Genomic DNA, 13,179 nt, shown 5'->3' on the forward strand with positions numbered 1-13,179 from the left:
ACAGTATGTTCCAATGATTGTTACAAAGTAAGTTAACAAGAACAAAAGAGACAGATAAAAACAAATCAACATACTTTCATAGAAAATGTTTATACATAAGATATTACATTTCAAAACACTTTAAGAAATAAGTTATGACTAAATACCAAAAATATGTCTATCCTTTTATACATAAGGCTACATTGCTTTATTTTTTAAGAACTATATCAAGGCATCTAAAAAATTGCACAGAGAAATACATTCATCAAGACAGATGTACTCTTTCAAGAACATTGATTCTTTTAAATACTGTTGTGCTATATCAACAAAAACAAAGAGATATTTCCAATGATTACTTCTTCATAAAATGAACATTAAATGGATAGTTCACCTCATATTCCACGCCAGTTGTTGTCTATCCCACTTAGAGAAATCTGCTGGCTTTCATTTGGACTGTGCACTTGATTTTAGAGTGAACTATCCATACACAATTGAGGGGGAACATCCCTATCCAGATGTAAGATTACTGTCTGTTTGTTTACAGTACTGTCATGGCGTGCCTGAACTGAAAGAGGGATGTTGTGTCATTCTATAACTCAACAGGATACATTTATTGTCTGTAGACAGAAATAGAGAAAGAAATGCGGGTCTGTAGGGAGGGGGGGAGGGGGGGGGGTTAACATACGACTGATCATGTGCCTTCCAAATCCAGACCTGTGTCGACTTACAATACTGTTGTGAATGCCTGAACAGTCATACACGGGCATTAGCATGCATAACATGTGCATGTACTATATGTTCGTCACACATTGGTGACATAAACCGTGTCTGAAGCTTTTCCTCCAGCTTGTGAAGGCACATGGCTATACTCGCAGTCAGGGGCGAGGATAATGGCAGGCTTCTGTGGATAAACATGAGCAGGGGGCAATGGCTTCTTCTTCTCTCTGTTCCTCTGTCTGTCCAGGTAGTAGAAGGACCCCATGAGGAAGACGCCGGACGAGGAAACGGTCACACTGCAGGCGTAAAAGATGTAGGAGTACTGGCCTGTGCTGTCCACCAACATGCCTGAGAAAGATGACAACAAGAGGCACACCATTAAGAAACTGTGACAAGTACACTGTCATGCTATAATGACAAGATCAGCTGTTTACGTAGAGCAGAGTGCTGTCATGACACATGCCTTCAGTTAAGATTCTAGACCAGCACAACATTTGTTGCCAATTTCCACTGCTACATGTACGGTTGCCACCACCACCAGCACCACCACCAACAGGCATGACATTTGAGTTACCATGGCGCTGGAAACCAGAGACGACCTCCTTAGGCGCTCAGCATGCTACTCCCTACCCAGAGCCCCTCCCCTCTGCCTGTGGCTTATTCTTTGGACAGAGGAAAAGCTGACTCATGGAATGGACCAACCGGACTGAGCCTCCCCCATCAGCCCACCTCAGCCCACCCTAGCCCACCCCAGCCCACCCCAGCCCTTAACCCGTGGAGACCAGAGCACATGACCCTCAGATCTCCTGCTCCAGTGACGTGGGCATGCAGAACATTCCATTACCCTGTGACACGTTCATCCTTCCTCACGTAACATACACAAAGAGTTGGTATTGTGCATGGGGCTTGACGTAAAGCTGAGGAACTAATCAGCTCTACTATACACAGAAAAAGCAGGAAGGGGAAGCATAGATAATTTGAACGTAAGGCATGGATACACTCACAATTCAAAGACATGTGCAGTGCATTAGTTCTGAGACACACACACACACACACACACACACACACACACACATATACACACAAACTTTTCTCTTCTCTATCTGTCTTTGTTCACTTTCACAAAATGTACTTTGTCAAACACAGCGACATTCAGACTAGAGATCTGCGGACTTGATTGATCGTCATTGATTCGACGTAAGTGCACGGATCTAGTCTGACTCCCATCAACGGTGCACACATATGGGGATGAATGTGTCGTACAGTACCTGCGAGGGGAGGTCCTATCAGCAGGGTGACACTCTCCAGCATGCTGATGAGTCCCAGGGCGGAGGGGAAGCGGCTCATTTCCACCGTGTCCATCAGCACGGTGAACAGCAGTGAGCCAATGACACTCATGGACAGGCCAAAGATCACCACGTACACCAGCAGCACAGGGAAGGTGGCCGCAACCCCACAGATAGAGTTACTCAGCCCGTTCACCAGCAGGGCCGCCGCAAACACATACACGAAACAACCGCTGCCCTGGAACCTCGGCAGGCCAAAGAGCAGGGCCGCCACCGGCCGCACAGCGATGTTCACCAGGCCCAGGATGGCCATAAGCAGGGCGGCGCGGTCCTGCTCCATGCCATGGTGGGTGGCATAGGGCACCAGATACACCAGCGGCACCACAAACCCCAACATCATCCAAGTCACCCCCAGGGCGAAGGCACGGTAGCGGGCGTTGCTGACCAGGAGGTCAAAGGCCATGTGTCTCCGCAGGAACATCACAAGGTCAAAGAGAGCTGTCCTCAGGCGAACCTTCAGCCCTTCCTTTTCCTGCTGTATATGCAGGATATTTGGTTTGCTTGACCCTTGGCCCTGTAAGTGTTTGAGTTTGTTTGGTCCTCCTGTGGGTCTCAAAGGCCTCATCACCGCCCCACACACACAGCAGTTGAGCAGCACTCCTCCCAAAATCAGGAAGCTCCCGCGCCAGCCAAACTGGCTGAGCAGGTAGTTGGCAAGCAGGGGTAACGTGCTTAACCCCAGAGCTGTTCCAGTCGACGACAAAGCGTTGGCAAACGCACGGCGGCGCACAAAGTAATGGCCCATCATGGTCACTGAGGGCTGGAAGGACAGACAGAAACCCAACCCTGTGGAAAAATAGCATAATTACTGGACCCACTTTAAAGGACAAAGGACACTTCAGAATGATTCATAAACTGCAGGAAGGATACCTGACATAACAGGATGCCCACTGATCTACAGTAGGTGACCTCTGACCTGTGATGATGCCAGTGATGTACAGCTCAGTGATGGTCCTGGCAAGGGCACTGACAGCCATTCCCAGTCCACTCAGGACCCCGCCCACCATAACTGTTGCTCGGCAACCAAAGCGCTCCACAAGCACACTACATAGTGGACCTGCAGAGACAGCGGGAATACGTTTCAAACATATTCAAACACAGAGCTACAGACCACACTCACTCACACAAAAAAACACAGTCAAACAATGGACTTATTAGCATGACAGATCAGCCTTATTTGCATCAGTGCATTATGGCAGAACAATAGTCTGCAAAAAGGACACAATTCATTTCGTCTCTAATAGAGTCTCAGTAACACAGCTAAAACCACTGATATTTGTCTGCATGTAGGCGTTTGACTCTTTCCAGATACTGAAAATACTAAAATCATTTTCTAGCTCTTCTATCCAGGACCAAAGCTAGATAGAGACTAGATCAGCCTAATTGAGTAGAATGAACATGGAAGTCCTGAAGCTCTCAGCTCTTTGATGTGAAGATAATGACTACATTCTTTGAGCCATATTGCAGCTCTTTGCCATGATTAGGTCTCCTAGAGTCATGTGTTCTGAAGACTCTCCTCTGGGTGAACCCTTTTGTATCTTTCCTTAAATCTCCTCACAGCCCTCCAGCACCAACCAGCCTCTCCCACTCGGAAAATATGTGTCCCTCGGTCCACTGATACAATCTTACACTGAAGTGATATTTTCCTACATGAATTGAATAGTGTTCTCCCTGATGACCAACAGTGAAGCAGTGTTTCAGTTGAACAAATATTTAATCTGTGATAGTAATGGGTTAGGCACACCTATGTTGCGTAATAGTCAGGGCCGAATCCTAACGCAGATCTCTAGTCTCTCGGACCAGAATAAGTTCATAAATTAATGACAGTTTTTGGACAATCATGCCAGTGTCCTCTTGGCTTTGGCCCTCTCAGCAGAAAGAGAAGAAATAGGCGGACAAAAAATAAATAAACTCCACCGCACAAGGACAATGGACTCCTGGCTGTGTCTGGCCTGGAGCTCCGGCTCAGAAATAACAACCAACGCCTGACTCACCGCTGTCTGTCTGAACCTGGGACAATTCTCACGTGGGCCAAAGAAAGCAACATGTGTTTTTTTCAGGACTCTTCACATCACCTCCCACCCCTTACTGTAAACACAGCCTACCAGAAAACTATCCCTGTAGTTATACTAATTATATATATAATATTATAGATATTATACCCTTATCAATGTGTGCTGTGTGTGTGTGTGTGTGTGTGTGTGTGTGTGTGTGTGTGTGTGTGTGTGTGTGTGTGTGTGCGTGCGTGCGTGTGTGCGTGCGTGCGTGTGTGTGTTCCTGTGTGTGTGTGTGACTGAGAGAGAGAGAGATATCAGATGCCCTGAACACTCAAGCAAACACTCAGAACACAAACACTGCCCTGAACACAAACACTCAGTTTGAGTTCAGTAAAGTTGAGGTGAAGCAGCAAAAGGCAACAAAGGACTAAAGCTAAAGTTGACTCTATAATGAGAGTGAAGCAGTGGAGCAGTGCATCCTTACCACCAGCATGCAGCACAGCAGTCATAATGGCTGGCACCCAGGACGTCTCTGTGTTGCTGCTGTTAAACTCAGTCTGCAAGTCTGTGTAGAAGATGCCAAGGCAGGAGGGGAAGGCCAACGTTAGTGCCAGGACCAGGATAGTGGCCACCAGTACCACCCAGCCCCAGCCTCCATCAGGTGCCACCTGTTGGCCATGCCCAGACAGCCCACCCTCCTGCCCTCCTGCAGTGTCATGGTGGGCAGGGGGTTGGAACACCTTCTCCTCCTGTTCCTCCTGGTCCTCTGAGTCACTGTCAGTGTTCCTCATAGTCCTGAGGTCTGCCCCTGGTCCAGCTGGACTCTGAGAGGACCATGTCTCTGCATCCGCTGGCTCATCCCAGGCTGCCTCCCCAGCTCCGCTGCCACTCCTGAGGAGGCTTGGGTCCCCTTTACTGTGCCTGGTCCTCTGGGCGACCTGGTGACCCTCCACTCCCTCAGTCATGTTGCCTGGCTGTATGTGAGGCCTCTGTTACTCCAGTGTCCTGTGTTGAACATTAGAGGGTTGGATAAGTGGGTGATGTATGCTAGTTAATTACACTTGCCCTGCATTATTAACAGGCTGTGTCATAGATGCACTGATATTTAATTTGGAGGAACAAAGTCCAACAGGGTGATGTAAACCCAGAGACTGTGTATACCACACACTTAGCTATATCTAAATCTGACCTCGAAATGATAGACATTAGCATTATTACTGTATTATTGTGGGCAGACAAACATTTTCTTTGTGAAAGGGTTCACTTGATTAAATGGAGGTTTCCCCTTGTAGGAATTTCACCCTTGTGAAATAAGATGTGTTCCAGTTCCAAAAGCGTTCAGTCAAGTAAGAAGTCGCTGAGGCCCCTTATTCATTGTTCCCATATGGTGACTGGACAGACCTATTTGATTAGCATTATCATTGATCAAATTTCCTTACACGATCGACCTTACGTAAAAAATGAGGATTGCATCTGTACCAATTAAGCACAACTATCAACTCACAAACTGTTAAATGATAAACCGTTATGCCTATAGCCATAATGAACAATGTCAATAGTTGACTTGCATACCTTGTATTTCATAAAGAAGCCATGTGAGAGGGAGTTAAGCAGACATCCCGGTGCCGGTCATGGAGCACATTGTAGCCTAAATGAAGTTCATGTTGGTTTAGCTCACACACAACCCCGTTACTTTTTTACCCAAGGAGCCGCTACTAAGCAAAACCTCGTATCATTAGGCTTCTTCTCTGATTTTGCATCCCTAAAGATGCCAACAAAATGTGCAAGTGTTAAAAATAACTTTTTTGAAATTACCTTTACTCGCGTAGCATCATCAATGATTTCCCCATATTCCATGGAGTGAGATATCTGACATTTCTCAAGTCGCGCGCCGCACCATGCAGGTTCTGGATTTGATTCTCCCAGTCAGCGTTGCGTCAGCCCTCTCCGATTCAAAAACGCTGTCCCATCAAATACTGAATTTATGGGCGGATTCAAATCCTCTCTTGTTCTCAACTTGCACTACCCTCGAACTGGCAGAGAGCCACGCACGGTCGTGAACAAAACACCGGCAGGATCTGGCACACAAATATACAACCTGGTAGCCTACAGGCAAGAGATAATCCCGTGTCATTAATATAATCCCAAAGGCTCGCATTCATTCTCTAAAGGACTTCATAATTAATAATTTGCAATATTATAGAACGCGTTAAATTCTCATGGGGTTATATCTGGTGCCGATTGCATGGGAGCCGTTTCATTTGATTCATTTTGGACAATTTCATCCTCTAGAGCTCCTGTGCGCATATTTGTCTCCATGGGAACAGCCCCACAGGGTTGCAGCTGCATACCCAACAGGATATCTGACCGCAATAAATCCAGGACAATTTAACAAAACAATCATTAACAGGATTTGGAAACGAACATATTAGAAAATTAATTACTGCTGATAATGCAAATATGCAGAGCACACAACAATAGCCTACGGTCGTCTACAAATGATTGTCCAGATTATATAGGCGTATGCAATGTCTTCAGCAAAATATACCCTAAAAACTAAAACACAGAGGCCTACATTGGTGGGCTATAATGATATGACAAAAAAGTAGTCCACTGTACATACCCGGTTATACCGCTCCCTGTTAGAAATAGACTTGTTAGTTGCCATCATCCTTTTCTGTATAGTGTCATTGTTGTGACACATCTCTGAAGGGGTTGACAGCTTTACTTGACATGAATGAGCCTCTTCTTGTCTGGCCCCTCATTCTGATGACCTTTAGGAGCTCGGCCGCTGACGGCCAGTCAGTAACCGAAGAGTACAGTTTATAGGCTGAAGCCGTGTCGCACACTTGTTGCTGAGATTTAGAGTGAACTCGTGACTGGAGAGTCTTGGCAATTTACACAACATCATGTGTAAGTGTAGGTCAGTTTGTGTAATGGAACTCTATTTCATAATAGATAATACAAACACAACAGAGGTCATACATTGGGTGTTGATTGCTGCTTTCACCATGTTAATAACATAAGACCCCTGTTACACACTATGTCAATCAGGTAGGCTATTATGTCCACCTTGACCTTCAGTAAAATCATTTTCATAGTGAGGGTAATGAAACACATTACATAAAGCATTGGTCGAAGTTAATTTTACATATTTAACCCCTTCTCCATTTCCCTCCGGTATTCTGGGTGTGTTGCAGTGCCCATTTTGGCAGACCTTGAGCTACAACTTATTGTCTTGGCTGCTCAGCTCAGGAAAGATTCTGTGGCGTTCCACCCTGAGCATTACTGGCATAGGTTGACTGAACTTGATCACCTTTTGAATCCTCTTTTTATTTTTTTCCAATTGTTTCATTTTCTGGAAGTTCTGCCTCATAACATATTAATTTTAAATAACAGGAAACAAGCAAATCACAGACATTTATTTAGATCATCGTGATATTACAAAAATAATTGTCATCAAAGTTAGATTTAAAAAATATGCTTTTCCTAAGGCATTACAAATAATGTCAGTGCTGAAAAGACTAAAGCACTGAAAAGACTGCAGGAAGATGAACATAAAATGCATACAAAAATTTAATTAAGAGGAGATACAATTGCTAAGTTATGGATGGGCCATGGGACAGAACAGGAAGCTGAGTCTGGAGCAAGATAGCACAAGAAGAAACAGTGGTATGGGCATATACTTTAGGGGTGAAACACTAGACCTGGATAGGTTGAAATGGCAAGGCTAGAAATAGCAATAGAAGAGAATCTGATCGTAGGTCATATCTCACCACACAAACATAGGTTACTGCCAAGTACTTGTTGCCCTCGTCCAGGCCAGTATATGGGCTTTCCAAGAAGTCCTAAAGACAGAAATGCAACCTATAAAAAGCTGCTTAGAGAATGAATGAAGGAACTACATCATTGTAAGTTGTCAGTGGATTTTCCTTACATGTTGTTTCCTTTCACTGACACTGCAGGTTCAATGAGTGTGACCTTTCTTGGAATTAATTATGTGAAATAAGGAAGAGCATGTCCCCGAGGGACACTCCATGATGCACCACACAGTCTTTGATTTACCCAGTCTTCAGGCCTCAGCAGAAACACAACAAATTCTTCACCACAACACAATCTTTTAATCTCTCTATTACACAATCAAATCTTCTAGCTTCTCTATATGAAAGATTAAAAGCATTAAAAGCTGTTTTGTGTCATAGTGCTAATCGAGCTATTTACAAAACAAATTAGGTTAGCACTCAGGCATGATGAGGCTATGTATCATTTTGTATGAGCCCCTTCCCTCTCACCTTGGTCTTCTGGGTAAGTTCAATAACAAGGCAATTGGAGGAGTTATTTAGCTTTGGAGTGACAACACACAGGAATTCTGCTTGGTCCTCATTGCCATAGTTATAGGACGAGCCAAAGCTGATGAGCTACAGGGATGTATCATTTTACACAAAGGAAAAATACTATGCCCATTTCAATGCCAAATATTGTACATTTCATGTATGAGAGTAAACATGCCCCAACCTCTCTGAACTGAATGACTGGCTAATGATTTGCAAGACATTTTAAATACTGACTATTATTAGCTAAGCATACAGTCTGATCCAGTATATACCTGTGTGATGGGGCTTATCTGTTCGAACTTTTAACCATCAGACATAGTAGAAACCATCTGAGTGAATTCCTCTTCCTGAGAATGCAGTCGACTTTCTACTTGCTTCAATGGGCCCTGACATAAAATATTAATATATCAATAATCCTACTGTCTGGAATATACACATTTTCAGGAACTGTAGTATACTTCTTGCTGAGTGGAAAGTATAGCCTGGCTCCATCTTGTGGCGCACACCTGTCATGTACTCTGCAGCTATGTGGTAGAACTCAGCCTCTTCCAACCATCATGTGTCAAATAGAAGTAAATGACAGACACTGAAATATCTGTACTGCACACATGCGGAACCGGGAGCTTTGAAGTCATCATGGGAAATGTATGTTTCTCTTGCCATAAACGCACTGAGGTTTTTCAAAGATGCGTCTGTAAAGTAGCAGGTAATACAGCAGGGGGCAGTACAGCTAAATGTATGCCTGTAGCATTGATTTCCGAGCCTATTTCCGTGTCCGGTCAGCCATCGTCACATTAAGATCAGCTTTGCTTCTGCACGGTATGTTCTACCTTTCATTTCAATTTAAACACACATATTGTTGTATTATTCTTATATTACACATTGGGCTACACGTTCTGGTTTTAGCTCATTTAAAACACTTCGAATTTTCACATGACTGTGTCAACGATCAGCCTTCCTCTGTCAATGCCAATGGCTCTCTGACCTTGCCTGTAGCTAAGCTAGCTAGCTAACGTTTAGCTGACATTCTGGTCATTTAGTCATAGAGCAGTATTAATGTGTGTCTAAATGGGAGCTTTTAGGTATGGCAACACTGCACGACATAACGGTTGGTTGCTATTGGGTTCTCAACGGTATCAGCTTGTTTGCTATTTAGCTAGGCAGTTAGCTAGCTATGAGTGTGGCGCTGTCAGTGTCACACTGCATTTACTCGTCTGAGAGTTAGGTTTGGACTCAAAACACGAATAAACGTATTGACCAGTCAGTTGATACACGGCAATATACTGGCACTGTATATTGTGTACTGTGTCAAGGCAATGCTGAATACATATACAGATTCGAGGTGTAGCTAGCGTGCACTTCATGCATAACTTGCAAAGATTTGGACTTTTTCTGTCATGTCAATTAGCCAGCTACAGACTTTCCTTGTCCAGTTAGTTCTAGTCTGCCGTATTCCAGCTATGTTGAATGTCGTGCCTGTTAGACTAACCTTTGGCCTTTCTGTACCCTTGTCAGACACAGACAGAAAGATGGCTGGACGACGTGCTGCATTGAAGGCTGTGGACTGGTTGGCCTTCGCAGAGAGGGTGCCACCTAACCAGAGGGCCATGTTCAACAACCTGAAGACACGCAGTGACGCCATCGCTGCCAAGTGAGTTGTCCTTGGTTTGTCAGTCGTGCCTGCTTGACTGTCATCCCTGTCAAGGGGATGTCAGTCCCTGAAAACTGTTCCGCATAGAGTAGACCAACCAGTGCGGACATTTGACTGATTGTTTGAGACGTGTTCATTGTGGCAGAGTTGTTTGCAGATAATTTTGTTTCTATCGGGATCTCCAAGTCTATGAGTAATATGAGATGATGAGCTGAATCTGTTTGCTTACAGGCTCAGCTCCTTACCGGAGAAGCCAGTCACCATTGACTGGAGCTACTACAAAGGTGCTGTGGCTAGAGCTGGCATGGTGGGCGATTTTGAGAAGAAGGTGAGGTCAAAATACCTTTGATGTCTAATTTATCGACTCTAGCTTGACCATCCGTTCCCAATGCTAGTATCATAGGCTTTCTATTGACGATTATTTCAGGGCTGAAAATGTGATCCCTGTCATGGAGCGGTTAGCATTGTTATCAACAATTGTACCTGTCAGTTTGTGTTGCTGTCAGTACTGTCAACTAACTGTTGGAGTTGTCCGTTTGTACTGGTCTTGTCTCACTCCATTCCTTCTCTTCAGTTTGCTGCCCTGCAGGTCCCTCTGCCAGTTGACACTCAGACATCCAAGATTGATGCTCAGGAGGCGGCGGCGGTGAGTGTAACTGGACAGAAGCTGCCGTACCTAATGTGTGACAGCGTGATTCTTCCAGGACTCACAGTGGTGTAAAAAAATTTGAACGTGCACAGCATCAGTCAGTCAAATATGAATACCAATGGAATAATGAGATGATGATGATGATGATAAAGGGACAAGAATACTGAAACTGATCTGTGTTCTAATTTCATGCTTATGTGTTATCTTGCCCATTTAGAATACAGCTGCTGTTGACTACATTGAGGGGTCCAAAGCTCGCATTGTCCATTATGAGAAGGAGGTGGGTTTTGGACATTGACACACACACACACACATACAAACACACAGAGGAGAATATATGGTGGCAACATTAAAGTCTGACCAATACTGGATTTTTGGGTGGTAAAAGTGGTAAATTCCGCTCTCTACAAGCTGCTTGTGACAAAAGTTAGCTAGAACGTCTGAATCTGAAATGCATGGATACAAGCTAGCAATGTTAACTGGTGAAATAAATGATTGCTAAATAATATCTTACTGTGACTCCTTATGACGAAGAACTCTTGTTCCCTAACATCCATTTAGTTAGCAACTGTGCTAATTGACTGCAGTTCAAAGAGCTACCGTTACTTTGCTAAGTTCAGCCATTTCAGTAGGCACTCAAGTAACAGCAAATGCCACTAAACAAGTTTATTCATCCATAAATTTCGGCATGTGAGGCTGACGCACATATTGGGTGCATTATCGTGGAATGTGTCGAGACAGATATTTCTGTAAAAGGCCAATATCGCTCGGCTGTAACACACACACAACCTCAATTCTGTTGACCATGTCCTGTATGCATGCATTCTTTGTAGAATATTTCCCTTGTGATGCTTTAAAACTGTGTCCCATACTTTAAATGATTGACCCATCAATTTCTATCACAGCTGGAGAAGTTCCAGAACATGATTCCCTTCGACCAGATGACCATTGACGACCTGAACGTCACGTTCCCTGAGACTAAGCTGGACAAGGAGAAGCACCCATACTGGCCACACAAGCCAATTGCTGAGCTGTAATTGCACTCGCTCCCCACCCAAGCTCTTTCTAAATAATATACTTTCCTCTAATGAAAGAATGTATAGTGTATGTATGAAATCTGTTTCATTTCAAAGACAGTTTGTGAAATGACTCAATGTTATTGAGCAACTCTTTACGGTCCTTAAGTGAAAATAAAATAAAAAATATTGGAAACTATTGTTTGTTCAATTTAGAAGAAATTGGTTTATATGCAACTTTGTTGACGATGTGTTGATTCAGTAACAGTTGAGTTATGAAGACTGTCTACAGTCCAATCAAGTGTCCCACAGTTCTCTCTTGGGGGAATCTCTTGCTGTTTTATTGCTGGAGCATTTCCCAGACAGTCAATGAACTTGATATGTTGGATAATGTTTTCCTTCTAGGGTAAGAATATCCTCCAACACTCGCTGTAAGTGTAGGTTCTCTTCCCATGTCAATACACTAATGACATTTTAAGTATACATTTGATCTCATCGCTCATCTTAAAGATGAGTGTGGTTTCATTCCCCTGTGATTCAGTTATTTTCCAAAACAAAAAAATGACTTGTCATTGTCAATCCTCATGGTCATGGGAGAAGTCTTTCTTTCTCGTGTGCTTTTTCATGTCTGTAGGTAGTCACGGCCTCCCACTGAGGTCTGTCCTGATTATGATAGGATAAATCATTGTTATGCTAGAAGTCTGCAACTCATCCATCATAACTTGGACAATGAACTTCAAATGATATTTTTATGATGCACTGTCAGTGTGTTCATGCGTTAGTTATGACTACAGCATAAATCTCAATTTCTCCATGGTTGGTAATACGAGAGGTCTCACAGGGTCTCTATGCATGAGGCTCTGTGTGTGTGTTTGTTTTCTCTGTCCACTGCTTTGAAGGTTTTGGTTAATGGCTGAAACATTACTTTGGCCTTTTTTCAATTGTTGACAGATGATTTCTCGCATCCTCTCCTCCGTCCTAGAATTGCTTCCTACTAGAAACGTATTGGAGGATAAGATATAGGTTCCACCCCTTAGATGTTCTCCAATGTTTTTTGAGAAGAAGCAAGTGGAGGACAGAGGAGACGACGCAAGGAATCGAGTTTCTAACAATTGAGGAAGTGCATTTGATTCTGTCAATCGGCACTATCATATGGCTAAGTGAACAAATATGCCCCAGTCTGACTTCTGAAATTACATTTCTATTCTAGATGAAACATGTTTCAAGAGGTTGTCCACACCAAACCCCCACTTTAAAAAAAACATACTTCAGTACTTTCATACCAGAATAGAACGCTTGTCTACAAAGTGTATTGATGTTGTTGTTATCATGTTGCTCCTCAACATGTCTGTTTGTCACTAATCTGTGAGATATACTTCTCTCCAGAAGAGGGCAGTGTATGTCTAATAAAAGAAGAGCTGCAGTCACTACTTCAGCAGCCTATCATTGATATTCCAGATATTAATCTTTGTTTTTCAGAGCATACATTG

At 43.6% G+C, this 13,179-nt stretch overlaps 2 protein-coding genes across 2 annotated transcripts; one reads left to right on the forward strand and one right to left on the reverse strand.

The window, feature by feature from the left end:
- Window positions 1-513: 513 nt before the first annotated feature.
- slc16a5b (solute carrier family 16 member 5b) lies at window positions 514-5,004 on the reverse strand (the record flags this gene model as incomplete). The annotated part of the gene is made up of 4 exons (XM_083676449.1): window positions 514-1,044; window positions 1,965-2,828; window positions 2,959-3,099; window positions 4,524-5,004. 4 exons carry the CDS (start codon window positions 5,002-5,004, stop codon window positions 782-784), a joined length of 1,749 nt encoding a protein of 582 aa, XP_083532575.1. The 3' UTR covers window positions 514-781.
- A 4,136-nt stretch (window positions 5,005-9,140) lies between these two features.
- atp5pd (ATP synthase peripheral stalk subunit d) lies at window positions 9,141-11,898 on the forward strand. The gene is made up of 6 exons (XM_083677999.1): window positions 9,141-9,192; window positions 9,889-10,024; window positions 10,256-10,352; window positions 10,599-10,670; window positions 10,891-10,953; window positions 11,579-11,898. Exons 2-6 carry the CDS (start codon window positions 9,903-9,905, stop codon window positions 11,708-11,710), a joined length of 486 nt encoding a protein of 161 aa, XP_083534125.1. The 5' UTR covers window positions 9,141-9,192; window positions 9,889-9,902; the 3' UTR covers window positions 11,711-11,898.
- The last annotated feature ends 1,281 nt before the right edge of the window (window positions 11,899-13,179 follow it).

This window comes from Argentina silus (genome assembly GCF_951799395.1).
Source record: "Argentina silus genome assembly, chromosome: 9".
In the NCBI taxonomy this organism is placed as follows: domain Eukaryota; kingdom Metazoa; phylum Chordata; class Actinopteri; order Argentiniformes; family Argentinidae; genus Argentina; species Argentina silus.